Below are 24281 nucleotides of genomic sequence, written 5' to 3' on the forward strand. Positions count from 1 at the left end.
TGTCATTCCAATTGGTTTAATAAAACACTAATTGACAAATAGCCAGGCAGGAAGTATAGGTGGGGTGAGCAAACTAAGGATGATGGGAAGAAGGGCAGAGTCAGGACCTACCAGCAAGTCATAAGAAAGCAGGACATGTAGAAATGAGATAACAAACCTTGAGCCACATGGCAATATATAGATGAATAGAAATGGGTTAATATAAATGTAAGTGTTAGCTAGTAATAAGCCTGAGCTATTGGCTGAGCATTTATAATTCCCATTTTGCCTCTGAGTTGGTTATTTGGGACCTGGTGGTTTGGACAAGAAAGTTCTGTTTACATGGCATAGACTTCTGGTACCCCACCCAGACTCACATTCCCAGTTCACCCACACATTCCACAGATACTGGAGTCAATGATCAGTGACAGCTCATGGGTACCATTCTCGAAAAGACTATCCTTAGTTGAATGAAACCTCTTCTAAAGTTTCCTGTGAAGTGATACTCTGCAGTCTTGGGCTAGTGGTACATTCATGCTCTTGAGTCCCCATGGAATGCATCCCCATTGGGATGATGCTGATGTCAGATATCTATCTTTGCCCAACATCCTCTGCTTCTCTATATTGCTCCTCTCTCCCTCTTGGAAAGCCATTCTGTTTCTAGAAACCCTGATTTAGGATTATCACCTTGCATATTTGGTGCCTGTGCTAAAGGCCCTAGTCTCTGTTGTCCTGGTTCCAAACATCCAAGAGGTATACAGTTGCACACCTGGACAGAGAGTGCACCCAGGTCTCTGCCATCTGTGACCAGAGGGGCTTGTATAGGATACTGTAGACATGGAGCATGGGAAAAGCTGGCCTATGTCTATGAAAGACCTCAGTAGGGTCTTAATTTTATTTTCTCTGTCTCCCCACTCTTTTCTTGCCCTATCAATAGTACCATATTTAGGCTGGAGAGTGAATTTTTGAAAGATAACACCTTGCAACAGGAAGTATCTAGGCCTGGCTGGCAGTCTGGATTCGACCAGCTCACCTCCCAGCTCCATGTTTCAGGCTTTAAGGTAAATTACTAGTGGTCAGCAGACTGTGGAGGCACAGTCTTTGCATCCTGAAGCAATGCTCAGAACAAGGTGAGAACATCGGTGTGGTGTTGATAAAAGTAGCTGTCCTTTGAGAGGTAGAGTGGGATCCAGAAGTGTGCAATGTGCTACAAGTCAGAGCCTACCAGGCCTACTGTGCAGAGTGTGTTCACACAGGCCGTTCTGCTCCAAGTGTTTCATGTGTCCTCTGATGGCGGTCGTTGTACAACAAATCACCACAAACATATCCATTTAAAACAACCACTTTATTATGCTCATAGAGTCTGGGTCACGAATTTGGACAGGGATATCGTGGATGGTTTGCTGCTCTCTAATGACTGCCCTTCTGCTGGGAAGGCCTGATGTCGGGTAGTGACTTGATAGCAGGATCTGGAGTTTTAGGCTTCGCAGGACTTGTTCTTGATGATGGCTGTTGGCTGTGACACCAGCTGGGCCTGTTGACCAAAGCACCAGGAGGTGATTGCTCCACGGGGTTTGGTTTCCAACACAGAACCATGGCCCCTGGTTAGTAAGACTTCTTATGCAGTGATTCGGGGTTGTGCAGTCAAGTGTCCCAATTTACAAGGCAAGAAAGAGTTCATGGTTTTTACAGCCTAGCACGGAAGCCAACCTGTATCATTTTCACCGTAGTCAATGAATTACAAACAAGTCACCAACCATTCGGACAAAGGACAGGTCAGCTAAATGCTGCCTCTTAATGAATTTGGGGCAGGGTCTCACAGAGCATGGGGCGGGTGGTAGAGGCTGTATTTGGGAAATGCCGTCTGTTGCTCATGTGTTTTCTCATTTGACTCGCTTCACCTTGGAAGTAGGGATTATTGCCCATCTTTACAAATGAAGAAGTAGATTCAGATGGGTTAAGTCCCTTGCCTGTTGCAAATCTTATGCATGGCAGAGCTGAAGCTCCACCCGGACTGTACAAAGCAAGAATTCTCTAGAAGCATTTGATGTTTCATATCAGAACAGAGGAAGAGGTGTTCCACAGCCAGTTCTCCCAGGTGCAGGATCAGGAGTAGTTAAGCTATTTTCTCCTCTGTAACCCTGAAGCCAGACCTAATATCTTTCCTATATACGTAAGAAAATCTGGTTCTTATGGAGACTGTGTCATTAGTATGGAGATCCCTTATGACTCAGTCTACCAAACTTATACGGGTCCTGGGAAGCTGTTATCTACCCACCTCCACCCAGTGGGGAACATAAGCTAATTCATAATCCCCCCATAAAGGCAGCACACAGTTAGTGCCCACAATGTCTTCCCACACGATCTCCTTTGGAAATTCCATCTTCCCTTAAGTCAAAGAAAGAGTACAGCTTCTGCAAAGTCACACTGACTGTCCCGATGACACACCAAATCTAGACTGTCCTGATGAATCTACACACTCACTGCTTGATCTATAGGTCCTCCTGTACTTTGGCTCACTTCCATTCTTTTTCCAAGACTGCAGTGGACAAGCATCACACCCTGCTCCTGTATCAGTTTCCCACAACCACACTACACTCTCAACAAGTACTCGGAAAGTACCAGGTGGGTCGGAGGGGCTCATGGAGTTTATTATAAGAGAAGGAGCCACGTGTGTTTTCAAAACTGCTTTTGTTTGGTGCCAGGGACTGAACCCAGAGCTTGACACATGAGGCCACACAAGTAGTTTTCCATGAAACTGTATACCCGGTCTTTGACAAACAGTTTTTTGAGAACCTAGCATGTACACAACAGGCAGTGTGCAAGGTACTAATGACTCAAGTAATCCAGAAACAGAATCCTAGACAACCAAGCATGAGCCTGTAGGCACTGTGTGGCAGGCCAGTTACAGAAAATCCACTGTCTAGAAGCAAAAAGTTCTTCACCATAGAGGGGGAGAGGCCTCCAGAGCCAGCACGTCCTGTATGGAAAGCTACAACCTAGCAGCTGTCAGGCGATGCTAGTTAGATATCTAGAAAGTCCTGGATCAGGGGCTATTCAATCCTAAGTCTTAAGTTTCTTCTATAAGATGGCTGAGCGGCACTTTCAGCCAGGGCCATCAGATGGCAAAGGACGGCCCTCCTCCACATTACAGACTAGTTTAAACAGAGCAGGTAAACTCTCTTCCTCCCATTTAAATGTGTTAACCCTCTCATCTCAAAGTGTCCCTAAAAGTCGTGACTTCTGAGTGTTTAAAACCCACTAATAGAACCCGGATAAACATGTTTATAAATTATGGGAAATTATGTTCATTTTTTTAAAGTTTACTCAATATTCATACCATAAATCCTTGATCCAAATATAATCCTATTATATAAAACTATTTCCTCAACATACAATCAACAAGAATCAAACAGCTCTTGTAAATAATTACCTTTGGGATATGAAAGAAAATGTAAACATTTTATTTGGCAGTTGTTTCTGAACACGTGAATAAATAAATGGAAAAGTACATATGAATATTTCTTTTTCGGAGGAACGGATACCATTAAACGCTTATTTACACTTCTTCACTGCAAAGAACAGTTACATAAGGAAACTTTGTCTTAGAAAAGGTAACTTCCCACACCACTGGATTGGACAGTTAAGGACGGTGATACTGGTAGTATTGGCTTTAGCAGTCTCAATGTTGAAAGGCATTCATCTGCTAGCGTGGTAAGAAGAGTCATCATGCATTAAGTTCATCCAGGTCACATACTGTAGAAAGTTTCCGATGGCAGCCATGGAGTTTGGTGTCTCATGCGCTTAAGTCAACTATGACATGTTTATAAATCTGTGTGTTTCCCTTAAAACTGGAAGCAAAGAGGAAATTACGCTTATTGATGGACACGTGTGTGAATGATCTGGGGGCCTGAACATTCAATTCCTGAAACTTCACAAATCTGGCTTTCTCCGCGTCCCAGTTATACACTTGCGTAAAGGAGTAATCACTTCCGAGGATTGCATATTGGTAATTATTTATCTGCAGGGGCTGGAACACCATGGAGCCCCGTGATGGCATCCTCTGAATGTCCTGGAAAGAGGAGCCACCCCACTTCATGACTTTGGAGTCACCGATGAATCTGGTCAAGCAGATGTACACGTCACCTTTTACAGAAAAGTGCTTCACTGCGTACACGTCCTCCATGTTGGGAATGTCAGTTTGGTTAATGAATAACTGTGTTGCTTTGTTCCATTGGTAAATGACAGGGCGCTGGGAACTGCTGGACAGAATTAAGTGAGGTGTTCTGAGGGTCAGTGGTGGTCGGGCTATTTCTAGGTATTCCACATCAGTATCCCTGTACCAGGCATGTAAGGATTGGTGGGAGTAGAATCCATTTCCGTTCCATTTGTAAATGGTGGTAAACCCAGCTTTGGAACTGTCAGCAACGACAAAGTACCAGTTGTTTTCGATCTTGAATGTTTCGATGTCATTGGGTTTTCGGATTTTGAGAACTTCGATATCCTGGATTTTTATGAATTTGTTTGCAAAACCGTCTCGCTTATAGATATGAGAGCCACCAAAGAGCTGGGCCACAATGACGTAGAGCTGGGTGTCAATGACTATTGGCTTGCACACCACGGTGGACGTGCCTGGGGAAAGACAAGGGAAGTGTTAGTTGTATGGCCATCCTCTTTGGAACCTGTAAACACACAGGCTGGGGCTAGACAGCCTCCACAAAAATCAGCCTGAGAGGAGAGATCCCCTTGGTTTGTCAGAAAGGACCAATCTCCAGGGCCAAATAGTGATGTCTTCGAGTTCTGGGCCTTTACACCCATGGGCCTTGTTATAAATAATGAAGTTGTCATGTCACATCCAACCTGCTCTAGACTTTTAGGGTGCAGAGATACGACCTGAATACTTCCCTATCACTTCCTGTAGCATGTACTGTTCTCCCTGACATACCTGAATTAATTTTCCTAATTGTAATTAAAAACCACCATTTCTGAACTTCATCAGATCATTAAATTATCCCAACAACCTTGAGATAAATGTTATCTTCCCCTTTCTTATCTTTGATTTTGTGTATCTTTTTATTTTATTTTTTTAAAAAGGAAAAAAAAACTGTCTTTTTTTCACTTTACATATCAATCCCAGTTCTTACTCACTCCCCCTCCTCCCATTCCCTCCATATTTCCTCCTACCCCACCACCTATCCACTTCACAGAGAGGGTAGGGCACATTGCTTTGAGAAAAGACCAAGGCCCTCCCTACTATATATAGACTGAGCAAGGTATTCAAATAAAGAGAATGGATTCCAAAAAGGCAGTACAACAAGTACAAATCCTTAGCTATCAGGGAAATGCAAATCAAAATGACTCTGAGATACCATCTTACACAGGTCAGAATGGTTAAGATCAAAACCACCAATGATAACCTATGCTGGAGAGGATGTGGAGTAAGGGAAACACTCCTCCATTGTTAGTTGGGAATACCAACTTGTACAACCACTTTGGAAATCAGTATGGCGGTTTCTCAGAAAACTGGGAATCAACCTACCTCAGGACCCAGCAATACCACTCCTGGGCATAGACCCAAAGGATGCTCAATTATACTACAAGGACATTTGTTCAACTATGTTCATAGCAGCATTATTTGTAATAGCCAGAACTTGGAAACAATCTTTATGCCCCTCAATCAAAGAATGGATAAATAAAATGTGGTAGATTTACACAATGGAGTACTACTCAGTGGTAAAAAACAATGACATCTTGAAATTTGTTTGCAAATGTATGGAACAAGAAAAAGTGAGGTAACCCAGACCCAGAAAGGTGTTCACCACCATGCCTGCTCATTTTTCTTTTTTAGATAAGCAAACTCTTTTAGACTCAGAGGGACTATCTAATACCAAAAGACAGAGTTGGGATTCAAATATGGGCCTATCCAAATCTTTGGATTATTTATTTATTTAGACAAGTTCTCATTATATAGCCCTGGTTGGCCTGGAAACCTTTACTGTGTAGACCAGGTTGACCTGGAGCTTTAGAACACTGGCTGTAGGAGAAAATAAAAAGGCAGAGGAACCTTTGTGAAAAGTGAAAGAGAAGCAGGCACTGCCATGGGCAGATGCTCCTTAAAGTTATTTAGGGAAAACCTCAGATAAAAATAGGTCTGCCAGTGGCCTACGTTGGTGTCTGGGAAGTGACATTTAGAAATACAGTATTAACTCATAGAAGGAGTTCTGAACTTGGAACTCTAAAGACCTACAGAGTAAATCTACCCGAGACTTTTCTGACTACAGCTCTAGGGTATTGAGGGAAGAAGTCCTTCCAATAATTGAAAATAAATTTGAAGTGCCTATGTGTGTGTGTGTGTGTGTGTGCGCGCGCGCGCACGCGCGGCACACACACATGTGGAGGTCAGAAGACAAGCTCAGATGTCATTCCTCAAGTGTTGTCATCTTGGTTTTGGAAGCAGGGTCTCTCACTGGGACCTGGAGCTCCCTAATTAGAATAAATTGACTGGCCTATAGCCACAGGGATCCTTCTGTCCTCAATGCTGGGATTACAGGTGCACACCAACATGCCCAGGGTTGGGTTTTTTTTCGTTTGTTTGTTTTGTTTTTCTTATGGGTCCTGGGGATCAGACTCAGATTCTCTTACATACTCCCACAACAAACCTGTTATCAACTAAACTATCTCCCCTGCCCTTACTCGAGACATCTCTCATAGCTAACCTGATTGTGTAACCTACAGAAGATGACTTCTCTGGGATCAGTTTTCTCTACTGCACAGTGAGGGCTAAAATATGTGAGAAATGGCCCTCAGATTTCATCTTTGGTGCCCATACAGACTGATGGAGCGATTGTGACTGTTTGCATTGAGAAAAAGGAGGTTCTAGAAGAAGCTCAGTTTCGATAGATAGTTTCACCCAGGGGAACTTCAGTATCAAGCAAGGACTATCTATTTGGATGGTCACTGAGAAAATCTAATTAACAATTATGACCCATTGAACCTTGTCTAGTGGTAAGCCTTCTGCCCTCATTTGCTGGAGACAGAGTTTCACTCCTTATCCCAAACTGGCCTTAAATTCATAATCCCCTTGCTTCAGCCTCCCAAGTACTAGGATTACAAAAGTATGGGAGCCTGCCCAGCTAATGAAGGCAAGCGTGTGCCACCCTGCTTAGCCAATGGTGATCTCTCATGAGAAGATAGGCATGTTCTTAGGAGCAGGGTTCAAGTGTCAGAAAATAACAGTTTTCAGGGCTATTTGATTGGGATTTTACAATCTTAGAAACTGTTGAAATGGGAACAAAACTTAATAGAGCTCTCAAGTAGCATTTTTCATGGAGAAAAAATAGATTCTATAAATAAATTAAGAAAAACATTGACAATAGGTTTTCACACAGCAGGATTTCTCATAATTTCTAATATATTTATTATGCGCCTCCATGAGGCAGATATGGCTTATAGATTTATTGGACCACAAAACCCTTTTCGTTTCAAGGAATACATTAACATTTTATTAGAAATGTGCAGCAGAGTTTGAAGGTTGATCTAGAATAGTCTTCTTATTTAATTCACGTACTGTGAATTCAAGCAGATTTAATTATGATAACCATATTTTTGAGCTGTGTCTATTCGTTTATGTGTTTGTGCCGATCACAATTGTGTCCATACAAACTCTTTCTTAGAGCTAGAAACAGGAAACTGTTTATTTCCAGTTTTCTTTCTTTTTAAAAAAGTTCTCTCCCCCACCCCGTGTGTGTGTGTGTGTGTGTGTGTGTGTGTGTGTGTGTGTGTGTGTGTGTGTGGTTTGTGTATATATGTATTGGGAGTGCACTCACCCATCTGTACATGTGTGGAGGTCAGAGGCCCATGTTTGGTGTCTTTCTCAACTGCTTCTCCACTGATCTGAGATGGGGTCTCTCACTGAACCTGGAGCTCACTGATTTGGCCAGACTGGTTAGCTAGTGAACACCTGCCTGAGCTCTCGAGTGCTGAAGTTACAGATAGATATTTGCCACTATGCCAGGCTTTCTACCAGGATGCTAGGGACCCAAGCCCAGTTCTCCATACCTGTGCAGTCAGACAGTGACGCACACAGAGAGCCTTCTCCCCAGCGTGTACCCCCTTTGGTTTGTGGCATTTTGTTTGTTTGTATGTTTTGGGACAGGATCTTCCTATGTAGCTGGGCTCAGTCTCCTGGTCCCCCTGCCTCAGCTTTCAAGCGCTGGGATGAGCACCACCAGGCCCAGTTTATTTTATTCTCTTATTTTAAAGTCAGGGACAATGAGAATGCAGTGAAGGCGATGACCTTGTCTCGCTAAATGGTAGCAGAACCTCGATTAGAATGTAGCGCTGTGATTCAGAGCTTTTACTCTGAAGCAGAAGAATCCCCCTTTGAAGTATATTTAGTATGCTCAGTACTGTACTAAGTTTCTTAAATAAATGATCACATTTCATTATTAACAACCCTTGATTTAGGTACTGTTCTTATTTACAGATAAAGGAATGAAGGATTAGCTACAGTTTAGCAAGCAACCTCAAGTCAGGGTTAACACCGCGAAGACTAGTCAAGGCATTTCTTCATAAACTCCTCTGTTTCTGTTGTCTTGGTCAAGGCAGTTTAATGCTGTACTCAGTATTGTTAGGTTCATCATACCCGTAATGTTGTCATAATTCCGGAAGGTCTTCTCCACATGGTCCCATTCCAGGAAAATGCATTTTCCAGTAAAAGGCTGAGCAATGACCACATACTCATCATTCATGTAGGAAAAAGTGTCTATGGACAGCGACTGATAAGGTAGATCTTGGGATTTTGCAAATTCTGCAAAACAGGAAAGGAGGATGAACAAATGTGAGCTAATACTAGAGCCTCGTTCTTTGGCTAGATCCCAAACACTCACAAAAATACATTTATTTCAGAGAAATGGCATAATGGCAATTCTGCTATTTAAAAACATGTAAAGTTTTAAAGGTTCATAATGTTTTACACATTAAATTTCTCAGATGGTTCTTAACATATTTTAAAAAATCAATTTTTATACTTGCAAAAGAATGTAGCCCTTTAAACAACCTTCTGCTGTAAAATGGGTTTCAATACATTACCTGTAATGATACAGTCAAAATCCTTGGGGGAGAGGCTATTGATTTTGCGTTTCTTATATTCCGGGGGGCCTTCACAGAAGATGTCTTCCACCGTCGCATTGGTGTGGCCAAGCCATTCGACCAGCCACTTCAGTTTACAGTCACAATTAAACGAGTTCCCTCTCAGGTCCCTGAAAGAGAAACCTCGGCTGCATTTGCAGTACATGGGGTCCTGTCACGACCCACGCATGACTTCAACTTCAATATTAGCCTGTACATGTTCTATCATCTGTGTTGAACTTGCCGGACTGTTCGTCCACTTTGGGCTCTGAGAGATCACAGAGCATCCTTAAAGCCAGCCTAGTGCCTCATGACCTATTCATGTTTGGAAGCAATGGTGCCTTACACTAAAAGAGTGGACTCAAGGGAAATAATGTATGAGTCATATGTGTAAGTTGCATTTTTTCTATAAGAACCCTAAAGAAATGTAAAAAGAAACAGGTATAATTAATTGTAATGTTTTATTTATTCCAACACATTCAAAATTTCATCATCTGGCTGTGTATTCAATATAAACACTATAGAGATAGTGAATAGATTAATACTCATTTTCTCTTTTTCGGTATTATCTTTTAAGTTCTCTGCATAGTTTATACTTATATCTCAATTTGGATGCTAAATTTTCATCAGAAATTTCATCAGAAGTACATGATCTGTATTTAGAGTTCATAAAATTTAAAGTTCAAAAATAGATTCATATATCTAAGTTGTTGCAAATGTGATTATTTTCTAATATACTAAAATGAAGGGGAAAAAGTCAATTCAAATCTTTAAAAAATTAAGGCTCCTGAGTGTAGTTGTGTATGCTTAGCCTATTAAAAGGTCATGGCTCAATCCCTAGAACAAAATAAATAAATAGATAGATAAACATCAAACTTAAAACTTGGAGCCTCATTTGTACTACCAGGACATTCTGGGAACTTCATAGCTATGAGCGTCGAGCAGCTACATTATTGAGTCTAAAGGATAAAGCGTAGAGATTGCTGTATAATATTAAATTAAAACCAGTGAGCCACTGGCTTTTCTTCTTCATAGACATGGTTAATCTTGACCCTATTCTGGGGTCTACAAATTCCACTTTAATGAGAAACGACTTTGCCATAGGAGAGTTAATGCAGACATAATACCTACAACAGTCCATGCCTGTAATAAACTACATGGCAGAGTTTAAATTTCCACGCATGGCCTTGACTCTCGAAGCTCTCTGTTTATTTACTCTGCCTCTGTGCAGATCTTCCATTTCTTTTCTGGTCACACAGAACTCATAAGATAAGTGATGCCCATTCTTCACGAAGCACATAAATAATTTTAAATACATGTGTGTTTAAACATGTCTTAAAGAATATGCTCTTTTAAAAAATCAGCAAGAAATCCTCTAAAAGAGAAGCTATCATGAATCCTTGTACTTCTGAAATAATCCTTGATTTTGGTTAAGCTCATTCTGGGATTCCCTGGGAGACTGAGCCAAATTCTAAGTGTTGCATTGGCACAACATGAGCTAGAGGGCCCACCATGAACTAAGTAAGCGATGGGCATCATCTGATTTTCAAAACATTCCCAGAAGTGACCTCATCCCAGAGTACCAGCCCTTCTGGACTATTGTAAGCCAGAGCAGATAAGAAATTTGTCGGGCTCTCAAGGCAGGTTCTTGATTTGGGCACTCGCTTGGAAAGAAATCAGTTTCCAGGAACTGAGAAAGTAGGCATGTTAGAGGAAAGTAGGCATTGGGGAAAACTGCAAAGAACAAAGAGGATTTCATTAGCTTCTTCATTTGAAGTTAAATTCTGGGCTTAGGAGGAAATTCTTAACTCTGATTTTTTGTTGCTGTTATTAGAGAAAGCTGTTTTGAGATATCAGTATAGATATATATCCTCTCTGTGTTATTATTTTTACTTTCTCTATTGGTTCCATCAAAATCTTAAAAAGTTATTTAAGTTTCATAATACATTTATAGTTATTTAATTTTCTTTCTATATATTCAATAACAAAGTAAGTATAAAAAATGTTCTCATACATCTTTTCATTCATTTCTATATTCTGCTTTAGGGCAATGTAAATGCCCTGCTAATGTTCTGGAAGAGATTTAAGGACACTAAATTGCTTTGGGGAGGATCGGGTATATAGAACTTGCTTTGCTTACCACAAAGAATATACAAATTCCTTGCAAGATCTTTCACTCTGAAGCTTAAAAGTCAAAGTTTGAAAGCTCTTTTGTTTGAAAAGGGGTCAAAAATAATTAAGTTCATTCCCTTCCTGGGGCTTAAGCCAAATTCCTGGGGATTAAGCCTAGAGTTGTTGTTCAGGCTAATGAGTGAAAGGCAAGCTCTCCTCCCTCCCCCCACTTCCTGCTCCCTTTCTGTTGCCTGACCAACCCATGGGTGTAACCTTTCATCTTATTCTGTCAGTTTCCCAGACTCCTTTATGTTTTTTCTTTGTAGCCCTACTTCCTGGACCTCATGAGAAAAAAGAGATCTTGAAATTTTTGTGGAGGTCTCTACTTTCCCGGTTCCCCCAGTGACCTTATAATCACTCTTTACCGACCTGCACACACTTTTTCAAAGTAATGCCTGAGTACTTGAGTAGTTGGGATTTCCCATGCTGAATCATAAAGAATTCTAACATTTAATCTACATAGATTCAAGAGTGAAGTCAATTAAAACATTCTAATTTTAAAGCCAATTAAAAATATTAATCATCAATATCAGGTCTCACTAATAATTTTAAAGCAGTTAATTAGTTATTTCTTAGGTCCTCTTACACATTTGTTAGAGAATCCAGGCCTTTGAAAATGTCTTTTGGGAGTGTCTGGAGATTGTTGTTTGCGAGACTCCTGGAGAGACAAAAGTGATACAACAATGTGGTGAAAATTCTAATAAATGCCATTAATAATAAAGTTTCTTATAAGTTCCTTTTAGTAATCATTTTCAGTCTCTTAAATTATATGTAGTACTTTTCTTTTCCCAAGGTACTACTCAAATTTCTTTTGTTGAATTTTTCAATTTCTGACCTCTTTGCAACAACATCCACTTAGCATTGACATAGCACTTGGTACTGACTTGAGGCGAAAGCAACATTAAACCATCAGCAGAACGATGCTTGGGCATCTATCCCTCTTTGAATTTATAAGCCGAGGCTCACACAGGTCCAATCTAGAGGATGCTTCCCAAGTGATGACTGATGGACCACACTAACGTTCACCCCCCCAAATGCCCTCCCTCTTTTGGCTGGGACTTTGACTTCCTCTTGGCACCTCCTCTTGCTTCAGAGAACAGCTAGACTTCCAGTTCCTTTGTCTTCATGTCCTTCTTCTTTCTGAAGGACATCCCCTTGTTTCTGGCTTCCGCTTTTTCATTTCAATCTTTCCATCTTGGCAAAAAGCTTGCTCACTAATGTCCCCTCATCCATCCTCTTTAATTATTCCTGTCTTCTGATTCTTACCCCATTATCACAGAATTATTTTCTTTCTTTGCCTAGCTACTGTTTCACAGATGACCACAATGAGTGTGATAATAGTTAACAAATAGGAAATAGGTTTTTTTGGTAACAAGGTAAGAGAAATGTATACACACTACAGAAAACTGGATATGGCTGAGCACTGGAAAGGGTACCAGGTACCGACGCTTTCTAAGTTTTGCCAGTGCATTTTATATATTTTCCACAATAAGATTTAAAGCCAGAGCAGAAGAGCCTTGTGTTGGTCTCAAAGGTCTTTGAAAATTCTCTCAATGTCCTTTTAAAACATTCTTCAAGGTTCCATCTTTTACCTCCTCTACTTAAATATGAGCTCCTCCATATTTAAACATTCATGAGTTTTAGAACTTGCTTTAAAATTGATTATACTGTTTTGTTAGTTTTAGGAATTACTATTAGATGCCAAAATGTTTTTTCAGCCATGGGAATGTAAGAATGGGGAAATGTAACATGTTGGGCCTGCTTGTTTGTGTTCTCTGTCCCCACCTAGTACCCCACAGCTGGCAGGCCCCAGGGAAAATCAACCACACAGATCTCTATAAGTTATAATGCTGATTGGCCCATTAGGTCAGGCTTCTTACTGGCTAACTCTCACATCTTGATTAACCCATTTTTCTAATCTATGTTAGCCATGTGGCTCAGTACCTTTTTCAGTGGGGCAGCTCACATCCTGCTGCTTCGGTGATCTGGGCAGGAGTGGGAGGAATCAGCTTCCCCCTCCCCAGAATTCTCCTGCTCTCCTTGCATCATTTCCACTTCCTGTCTGGCTTTCCCACCTATTCCTCCTGCCTGGCCAATCAGTGTTTTATTTAAAACATGATTGACAGAATACAGACAATTCTCCCACACCAGGAAAAGAGTCAGAAAGTTCAAGTCCCCCTGACAATGGGTTTGGTAATGAAGGGCATGGTTTTGCAGTCAGCCTGAGCTGGGTAGAAATCAGTACTCTACAGGTCACCCAAAGGAAATTCTTAATTTCCAACCTTTATAACCTGCCAGAGTAGAACTCAGCCCTCAATAGATTTAATAAGAGGCCCGAGTCTCAGTAGTTTACCCTGAAGCAATACCTGGTAGCAGGAAGAACCATAAACGGAGATAACCCGACCCCCACCCAAGAGCAGACCATTCAAAGGAAACGCCTGGCATTCCAAGCACTGTAGGTAGAAACACCTGCCAGCACACATTCACCAGGACACCCTAGACAAATGTCAGCCAATCAGGGGTCCTGTACCTCAGAGACCCCTCACCCCCACCTTTACTACTATAAAAACCCAGTTCTAATTGAGCTCGGAGCCCTCCGGTTATTCCAGTACGTTGGACATGTGGAGAGACTGAGTTTGCAAACTTGATTAAAATAAAGGCTCTTGCTTTTACATATGTGACTCTGTTTCCTTGTTGGCCTTGAGGGGACTTCGCGGATATGGGCATAATAGTTCCAGGACAGGCTTCAAAGCTACAGAGAAACCGAGTCTCGAAAAACCAAAAAAAAAAAAAAACAAAAACAAAAAAAAACCAAAAAACAAAAATCAAAACAAAACAAAAAAAAGCCCCAAAATCAATTGTGCTACACCAGTGTAGAATATCTGCTCCAGGCCCATGTGTTAGAGGCTTGGTCCTCAGCCTCTGTTTTGTTACTGGGAAATGGTAGAATTGTTAAGAAGTGGGAGATGACTTGGGATGTGTCCTTGAAAGATCATTGAGTGAAATGACAAGGTGAAGGGTTAGCACAGAATAGGATGGTACCCCGTGTCTAGGTTTTATGAACAGTAAGAGTGAGAAAACTGCCTGGCTAAGAAACAGACTAAGAGGAGATATGGTGGAGACATGAAGAAGGCGTCATGAAGAAGACATGATGATTCCTGCGCCATCAGCCTTGGCCTGGAATTCAGACAGCTTCTCTGGGTCTGGGGGCAGCTCCAGTGCCATTAGGTCGCCTTTAGAGGAACAGAATGCCGGCAGGGGGTGTGAGAAGAGAATAACCAAGGGAGCAAAGCTGGCAGATCCTGGGAATACTCTCGGAACACTGAATGGGTTCTGAGAAAGGGCATGATTCTAGTGCAGGCTGACAGGCAGGTGTAGAAAATCCATCTGAGGCACAGGAGGGGATCGGGCAAGCTATAAATGTGAGGTGGGTTAGAATTAGGGCCATGGGCCAGTGAAGGGTGTTCAACGATTCTTGAATGAGGGGAATTGGAAATACTAGCATTCCCTTGTACAAGCAAGGGAGTGCTTTCATCTGCCATGGCCTGTGGCTGTGAAGAATTGGAAACAAGCAACAGCTCTGTTAATAAGCAACTATGAAAATAAGCAATGTTTCACAATTGACACAGAGATTTACAAAAGGGGGCAAATTCTGATGCATTATAAAATGCCTAAGTGAACGTAAACTCATAACATTACGGACTGAGCTTATCCCACTGAGACACTGAGACACTGCTGAGTCCTGTGCCGTGATAAAGCCGACAGTGAAGGGGGCTTGGGGCCTCCAGAATCCATCACAGGTACCCGAGGCCCACAAAAGAGAGATGCCTAGGGCACCAGACCAGGGTTACCAATGGGAAAAGGCTCTTTGCAGCTTGCTCAACATTTGCTTTTTACCAAAAGATGAAGAGAATGGGACCTGGGGCCCATCGGGCAGCTGGGACAAATGCACAGCTTGCCACAGCACTGTTGGCTTGAAGATTAGGGCTCCGCCAGGGTTGCTGGTGTTATAGCATCCTTCACGTTCCTCCACAGCATCAGGTTCTCCAATCTGCATTACTTTTCCTCAGCCTCCCATGCCCCCGCCTGCCAGCTTCACAGAGAAACAGTTTCATATTATTCTCCTCAGTAGAAGCTCAGCTGTCGCTTCAGCTCCCTGTATCCCTTAGTTCAGGACCAGTCTGACCTTATCAGAGTACACCCCTGCCAACCTACCCTCTCTAGGGGTCTGTTATCCCATCTGAAGAAACTGAGAAAAGAATGTAGGTCCCATTCACAGTGACAATTAACAAACATAGCTACCAATGGCCTTATACCTGCTCCATTGCAATGGATTCTGGGAAAACTGCTGTGTCTGCAGGTGAATTTTGAAGGCTTATGTGTGTCAAGACCCCAAAATGAACCTTTCCTTCTTGCCATAGAAACAAGTGATGCCTACTAGCTGCACACTTTCAGAGACGTACTTTTTATTTGTGTGTGTTGGCGTGCATGCCCACGTGTGTATGTGTCTCTCTGTGTGTGTATGCCTGTGCGTGTGTGTGTGTCTGTGTGTATATGTATGTGTGTGCCTATGCGTGTGCATCTGTGTGTGTCTCTGTATGCTCGTATGTGTGTGTGCCTGTGCACATGCCTATGTTTGCGTGTGTGTGTATCTGTGTGTATATGTATGTGTGTGCCTATGCGTGTGCATCTGTGTGTGTCTCTGTATGCTCGTATGTGTGTGTGCCTGTGCACATGCCTATGTTTGCGTGTGTGTGTGTCTGTGTGTAAGCCCTCTGAGGTCAGAAGAGTGTGTCAGATCCCCTTGGACCTAGAGTTACTGATGGTTGTAAGATAGTTACCCCAAGAGTGGTGGGAACGGCATTCCTGTTCTCCAGAAGAGCAACAGATGCTCTTAACTGTTGAGCCATCTCAACTTAGGAGGGTGAAACCATCTTTTCTCTCTTCCTTAGGAAGAAAACCCTGTGGCTTAGTAGTCTTAAAAATCTATTTTTTGCTTTTATTGACACATATACCAATACATAAATCTATATACTAATTATTCACCACATTAAGAAATTTTTGAAACTACAAAAGCTGTTTTTAAGAGAATGAAGGAGAAAAATAATCATCATGGTGAAGCTTTCTTCCCATCACTAATTCAGCCACCTGAAACAAGGGATTCTGGGAACCACATCACCGGTCCTGTGCTCCATTTTCCCATCACTAACACAGCCACCCAGAACAAGTGATTCTAGAAACCACATCACCATTCCTGTGCTCCAAGATCTCTAGTATCTGCTCTCTTTTAGAGCAATGGCTTGTAGGAATGGAACTATGAACTGGGGTCTAGACCTCCCTTCTCTCCAAAGGTCTCTTCATTGGGCTACTCTGGTAAGTGTAAGGGTTAAATCAGAGCCAAGTTTTAATATTAACCTGAGAACTCTTATTAGAAACAAGAGGAAGAAAACTTGAAAGTTTAAAAGAAAAAGTGGTCTGGGGACATAGGTGGCCTCTTGAGGTATCAGGTGGCTTTCAACTGGGGTGAGCTGAGGAAAAGCAGCACCTGGCCTTGACCCAAGCCAGCCTCTCTCAGACTCACTATCAGGTCCTACAAACTAGCTCCAGAGTGCACTGGGAACCGGTGTGAGCTAGGAATGGGAGGCAGGCTCAAGTTTTGGCAGTTTTCTATGAAGTCAGTTCTCTTAGGTAAGAAAGTTTTCCAAGTTCTAATCTTACTCTTAAATCACATCTTCATACTTTTCCCTATGAGAGGCTATGGCTTCATCTTTGATAATCAGATTATTCTGGAAGCAGTACCTTAAAGCCACATGGTTAAGAGCCATTGCCTCTGCCAAGGGGCTTTTCTAGGAAGTAGAGAGACGTGGACTATCAGCTGGGGCTAACGGAGGGTTGAAGATAGGGCAGCGAGAGATGAGAAGGCATTTCCTCGCTATTCACTACTCTGAAGACGGTTCTGCTTGGAGAATTTGAAGAATGTGTCAGTGCCCTCAGTATATACTTCCAAATGAACAAAGAATGTGAAAAGCTAGGGAGGAAAAGAGGGAGGGGCAGTGAGAGGGGACGGGGCAAGGAGAGGGAGAGAGGAAGGGAGACTGGGAAGGAGGAAGGGAGAAAGCAAGAAAGGGAGAGAGGGAGAAAGGGAAGAAGGGAGAGAGGCAGGCAGGGAGGGAGGAAGGCAGAGAGTCTGAAGTAGGTAGAGGAAGATCTCTTATCTAGACACAGAAAAAAGCAGGTGTCTCTTCTCCAGGAGTCAGTCATGGGAGCTTCAGCCCAAAGACATTATTTAAACTAAATCATTTCCCCAAGATACCACACTAAACATCAAAACCAGGCTAATTTTCCACCTTTTTAATACCCTTAGCATAGGACTTTGGGGATTAAACTACTGGTCGTTAGCTTTCTTGTTCCCAGATTACTCACATACATTACTCACATACAACTGATGATGAGGGTCAGTTCACAGCTCGGAAAACAGAGTGCTTGCCTAGGACATAGCTCAATAGCCAGAATGCACAGTTGACTAGCATGCACAAAGTCTTGGGTTTAAGCCCCAGCACTGCATTAACCAGACAGGGTGACACGCCTGTAGTCCCAGTACTTGGGAGGTAGAAGAAGCAAGATCAGAAGTCAAGATCATCCTTGGCCACATAGTGAATCTGAACCCAGCTGGGGCACATATGCCCTTGTCTTGAAAAGAGAGAAAGAAAGAAGGAAGGAAGGAAGGGAGAAAGGAAGGAAGGAAGGAAGGAAGGAAGGAAGGAAGGAAGGAAGGAAGGAAGGATTGGCTTGGTACCTGACTGATCACAGAGGATCTTGCTCCAGTGGAAGGGACAGTGAGCAACACTACAGTGGGTACTAAGTGACAATTGGCACTTCTCGGGTATGCCTAATCAAGAGGAAAGGAATCACCAAATCAAATGACGAGGGCTATTAAATCTCAGTTAACTGAGCTCGTAGAGAAAATCGTAATTGTTAAAAATGAGTTTATCTTAGCTGGGTGGTGGTGCCACAGGCCTTCAATCCCAGCACTTGGGAGGCAGCGGCAGGAGGATCTCTGGGAGTTCAAGGCCAGCCTGGTCTACCAGAGCTAGTTCCAAGACAGGCTCCAAAGCTACAAAGAAACCCTATCTCAAAAAAAAAAAAAAAAAAAAAAAAAACCCAAACAAATAAACAAATGAGTGTATCTGCACTGACAGTGACAGCAAGGTACTCGGGAACTCACAGCTCCCAAACTTGTTTGGAGATGAAATGAGTGGATAGCTACAAAGTGCTTGGAAGGGAGCCTGGAGGGCGCCAGTGCCCAGAGAAAAGCTAACCTCCGGTCGAAATCAGGATTGCAAATGCTGCAGTGTTCTCCTGCTCTCTCTCTCTCTCTCCAGTTCCTAGCAAAGCCCAGTGTCAGCCTGTGGAGCTGCAGGCTCCTAGAGACACAAGCCCAAAGTGAGGATGTTTGCGGGGTGGGGTGGGAGCACCCCAGATGGCTGTGGGTGTTGCTTTCGTAGCAGCACAGCCCCGCGGCACTGAAACAAATGAGCTGTCTGAGCCAGCCTAGTCTGCCATCGCGGCGATGTCCCAATGGGTTCCACTGCCATAATCAAAGGTTGTCTCAGGCAAACCACCAGAGCACCAAGGTGGATGCAGTGATGGGAAGAACGGCTGCCTGCCTTCGGAATGCCTGGCCCTAGCCACTAGTCTCCCAAGCAGGTGTTCCGTGTGGGCAACAGCCCAGGAGTCCTGGGGGATGAGCTTCAAGGAGCATCTGAGCCGAAGCTGCACTTTCAAGAGCCTCTGTTGTCACCATGGAGGAACTGGGAAGAGTGAGAGCAGGTCCCTAGGATGTGGAGGTGGTGGCCCCAGTTATGAAAATTCACAGTGCTGTGTGATTTTTCTCTAACTCTGTATCTTGGTGCACAGAAACATATACATGATGTCATATGCTGCTGCCTTAGAATTCTGACAATAAAAAGGCCATCACTAGAATTGAGCCTATCCCAGTACCCTACCCTAGGATTTCCGAAAACTGAACTAACTCTGCCAGTATTTAATTAGAGTTGTAAAAGTATGCCTGAATGATATCAGGGTACTCAGAATAAAGCAATTCAGAGAGAGTCTCGGTACTTAACAGCTTTTATAACGGCTGAATTGTAAGAGTAGGCCACTATGTCTGGCTTTGTTGTTTTTTGTTTGTTTGTTTTTAATGTGCTTTCTGGGGGCTTGAACTCAGAAACTCATGCATACAAGGCAAGCATCTTACTGAACTAAGTTATCTGTAGTGACTTTCAAATTGTCTGTAAATGCCCTTTAGGAAGTAAACCCAGCAAAACAAATCTATTTTAAGAAGTGATAAAAAATGCATTGTTTCTAAAGGAACAGACCTAGTCTTTACAGCAGATCTAATATCAAGCCAAAATGGAATGAGTTTGGTTTAACAGTGTGCATTCAATTCCAACTCTGCAACTGGAAAATGGGAGCAAAGGTGGGGCTCTTCAGAATCTCCTTCAGATTTTATTATGGGTATTTATTTGTGTGTATCTGTACAGAGCTTGTATGTGTGCATGCGCACACCACAGTATATGTGTGGAGGTTGGAGGATAATTTACAAAGAGCTAGTTCTCCCCTTCCACCATGTGGATCCTAGGATCCAATTCAGGTCATCAGATTTAGCAGCAAGCACCTTTACCCACTGATGCATCTTGCTGGCTCTAGGATCCCTTTCTTATCTCAAATCTACATCTTAAATCATGTGCCAGGATCTGTTCAGATTTGATGAGGGTTCTCTGGTTCTGCTTTAACTGACACAGTGGAGCCTTCTCTGGATGATTTCCTGAAGACCTGAGCAACTTCCGACTGTTGGCGATGAGAAGAGGAGTAGTGTCCTCTCTGGGCATAATTTACACATTCATTTTCATGCCTCTAGGAGAGCAAGGTCACTGCCCAGTCCTTCCATAAGGTCACCTGGAGACTACAGTGAGGTAAGGGTGTGGAACAGCTTTATAAATTCTTCCTGTGGTGTACACAGGCCCGAGAGCTTGCTGACAACTCCTCGCTGCTGGAATGCTTGCCTTTCAATTGGAAAGAACTGGTCAAAGGTGGAAAAAGTGCTCTTTGAAGCCTAAGACCTTAAAGAAAAAAAGCTTTAATGGTGAAAAAAATGCCAGGCTTATTTATAAGCAGTAAATATAGTGGGAAATGAACTAGATGTACTGAGCAGGCAGAGACATTGGGCTTCAAAGGCTGCCTGCTCCATCCCTAAAGGGAGCAGGAAGTACACCTTCATAAAGAGCGTTAATAGAAAGGAGAGCAAAACCTGAACACAGCACATGGAATGAGGAAATGTTTATTTTCCAATTCCTCTTCCTGTTTCTTCAAGGTGAGACGGATCTCACTCGTCTTCACGGCTCTTACTCCTTGTAATGCTTAAACTGCCCCCTAGCACTGACCTAGCAAGGCCCATGCATGGTTTCCACTTTTGTAGATCAAAGTAACAGTATCATGGATTAGGTAAAGATGCAAAAGACTAAGGGTTCCATTTGTTTGAACTAAGCCTTCCCTCAGAGACAAACCTCCTCCAATAAAGTCACACCTCCTAAGTCTCTCCAAACAGTCCCACCAACTAAGGACCAGGTATTCAAATGTATAAGCCTATGGGGGTTATTCTCGTTCAACCCACCACTACATAAGGTAGTAAATAGCCACTTTACTTTTTATGTGTTTATTTAGTTTATTTCATTTTGTCTGAAAAACATTCTGCAGAACTAGACTCTATGATAAACACTGCATAATATTAATTCTGCTCCAGAACCATCGTTATATCATAAACTGGAAGGGCATTGCAAATGGTGTATTATAATGTATTCTATGACCATAGACAAGCCTTGAAAGAATAGAATTGGATTATATAAAATACCTTTGACTTTCAGCTTCCTCTTGTTGCAATCCTAAAAGCAAGAGATAATGGGGCCTGGTAGGTATAGCAGGATGACCACATAGACACACTAGAAAGTAGGTTCTAAGAGCAAGTGTTACTCTGCTTCATCGGGGCTTAGAACAGAGCTGAGCACTTGTGAGGTTAGCTCAAGATCGACAGAATGAGTATGACACATAGATTTCTTACATCATCAGCACAGATGAGGCTCATTTTAGGTGTTTAAAAAATCGCCACTGATTGATTGAGTGGTCAATCCAATTCAGAGACTGAGATGGTATTTTTATAGTTACATAAGAAATCATTTCAATAATCATGTCTCCTGCTCAACATTCTGTTTTGGATCTGGGCCTGGTATTGCAGGCCTGTGATCCCAGATACTCAGGTATTTGAGGCAAGAAAATTGTAAATTCAAAGCTTATCTAGACTACAGAACAAGCTCAAGACCAGCCTGGACAACTTAGTAAGATGCTGTCTCCAAATAAATAATAAAGCTGGGTGGTGATGGTACACATCTTTGATCAGCATTAGGTGCTGGTCACGTTCCCACGTAACCAGAAAGCATGCTTATATTTCTTCATGTTTCCCAGGAGACAAAATTGTCTGTAGATGGAAGTTTCTCTCCCACCAGTTCCACAGTGGTTCAGTCCCAAAGAAACACACAGAGGCTTATATTAATTATAAACTCTTTGGCCTATTGGCTGAGGCTTATTATTAACTCTTATAACTTAAATTAGCCCATAATACTTGTCTATATTTAGCCACGTGACTTGGTACCTTTTCTCAGTGAGGCATTCTCATCTTGCTTCCTCTGCATCTGGCTGGTGACTCATTTTCTGCCTTTCCTCTTCCCAGAATTCTCTTAGTCTGGTTGCCCTGCCTATACTTTCTGCCTGGCTACTGGCCAATCAACATTTTATTAAACTAATATGAGTGATAAATCTTTACAGTGTACAAGAGTGTTTTCCCACAGTAATTGTCCCTTGTTTAGAATGACTGCTGTATCTTTAATCACCAACCAAATAATTAAGTTTTTCAGGTTATAAAATAGACCATCCAAGTACTACATAGACACTGCCTATGGCTACATCCTGTTTAAATACATATAAAGTCAGGACTTATACAGTGAAAAGATAACAGTGAATATCAAATTAAAGGATATAGTCAAACTCACAATTCTCCAATATAATTCTCCAATAAAACTTATTTCAGTCATCTTATTCCCCTACATTAGATTGCTTTTCTAATTATGCTCCATCTGGGCTAAAAATAGCAACCACAATCAGTTTCCTCAGTACTTGCTGACAGATGACAGAGAGGACGGCGAGTGTGCATGGAGAGAAAGAATTTGAGTTCTTAAACTTTCATGGGCACGTTTAACTGTCCCACGCTATCGTCTCGCCAGCAAGAACCATGCGGGACATTAGGATTCTTCTGCAGAAAAGCTTTAATGCGTCCTGAGAGAGAGAGCATCAGCTAACATGGCCGGGGACCCCTAAATGAGGGAACCCATCCTTTATATAGGAAACAGTCCTTGCTTCGGACATGTCACCCTTGGATTGGCCCGCTGCCCATTAGCCCAGGTGAAGCCTCGGGAATAGGCGGGGACAACAGTGAAAAGTTACCGAGCACATGTGCGTTCACCTGACGATGAAACCGGATGCCAGCGCCATCTTATAATGGAGAATATGGATGCGGCCCTTCACATTTAACCTTAGGAACCAAACTAAATTCATGGCTCAAAAGCAAAGGTAGGACTATGGCTCAGTGGTAGAGTGCTCACATAGCATGTACAAGGCCTCAGGCTTGATCCCAGCACTGCAGAATCACAAATAAACCCAAATCAGCCCAACAAACAAGGCTTGAAAAATGATAGCAACAGCTATACTTACAGGTGAATTAGAGACTTGAGTCCCCGGAAAGTATGTCTTGAAATGGACTTGATGTTGTTGTTTTCTATGAATCTGCAAAAGGTGACAACATTTTTGGTCAGACAGCCACAGGAGCCGAGGAGTGCCTGTCCTGAGTCAGCGCTGGGGCGGGGGGAGGGGGCGGCAGGTTGTCTTACTTACAAATATTCTAGATGTGGAAGACCAATGAAAGCGTCATCACTGATCACATCAAAGGAGTTGGATGTGAATAACCTGCCCAGAAAAAGTGCACAGTGAAAACCGTTAAACTGTCAGCCTATTGGTCTTTACTGCTTTCGTCCCTTAGAGAAACAGCTGGAAACAGCTGGAGCTTGACACAGATTAACGTCTGTTTTCTATAGTGTTGTTGATACAGAAAACCATGGCAGCTTTTCTCACTCCTAGCTGTCCCCTCCTGCGATGCTCACTGAAGGGGTGCTTGTAGCACCTCTCTTCAGGTCATAGGCGTCACATGTCCTAGGAAGCATTTGGAGACACAAGCCAAGCAAGTAGGTAGCAGGTACAGCCAAATCTATAGCAAAGACACTAGGGGTCATTTTCATGAGAAAACAAGCTCTGGAAACTTCTGGGATGTTTTGAAAGGCCAAAATAATGGAGCAGTGGGAGTTTAATGTTGTGAATTGTAGGAGAAATGTGGCCCCATTATGCTATGATAGCTCACGGCAGGTATAGTGAGTGGACAGTGGTCATGAATAGCAAACACCAGATAACCTTCTTTGAAAACACAAGAGGCTGAAGATGGAAAACAACAGCACTTAGGAGGCATTTGAGGCCATTTTATTACTAATTAATTAAAAGAAACACTTTTACTTGGACAAATTTATCAGCATTTTTTCAAAATCACTGAGGAAAAAGGACATCAACAAATCTATCACCACACCCTGTTGAACTCTTTAGAGAAGGTGCCAGGTTTCTAACCAAAAACCTAAAACCAGGCATTTTTAGGCTAAATAATTGAATTGTGTACCAGACAATTTAATAACAATGTAATAAGTCTGCTAGTAAATTTTGTAATATTTTTACTTTGAGAGTGTAGGTTAAATGTAACTGCCAGTAATTTGTTAAGCGACATCCCTCTGAGCCCGTTAACCAAGGAGATTAAACCAGGAGATTTTACTTTCTGGAGTACTTTGAAATGAGTA

At 42.4% G+C, this 24281-nt stretch overlaps 1 protein-coding gene across 1 annotated transcript in view; it reads right to left on the minus strand.

Annotated features, from left to right (window-relative positions):
• Positions 1–1305: 1305 nt before the first annotated feature.
• Lgi1 (leucine rich glioma inactivated 1) overlaps positions 1306–24281 on the minus strand; it is a 41792-nt gene continuing 18816 nt past the window's right edge. Inside the window, exons 3-8 of the mRNA XM_087907937.1 lie at positions 23281–23352; positions 23101–23172; positions 11867–11938; positions 9070–9239; positions 8624–8788; positions 1306–4611 (exon numbers count right to left, since the gene is read on the minus strand). Of these exons, the coding sequence (XP_087764063.1) occupies positions 3776–4611; positions 8624–8788; positions 9070–9239; positions 11867–11938; positions 23101–23172; positions 23281–23352 (1387 nt within the window). The 3' untranslated portion in view covers positions 1306–3775. The remainder of the gene's footprint in view (positions 4612–8623; positions 8789–9069; positions 9240–11866; positions 11939–23100; positions 23173–23280; positions 23353–24281) is intronic.

The sequence above is a fragment of the Myodes glareolus genome, chromosome 7 (assembly GCF_982192425.1).
Source record: "Myodes glareolus chromosome 7, mMyoGla1.1, whole genome shotgun sequence".
NCBI lineage: Eukaryota > Metazoa > Chordata > Mammalia > Rodentia > Cricetidae > Myodes > Myodes glareolus.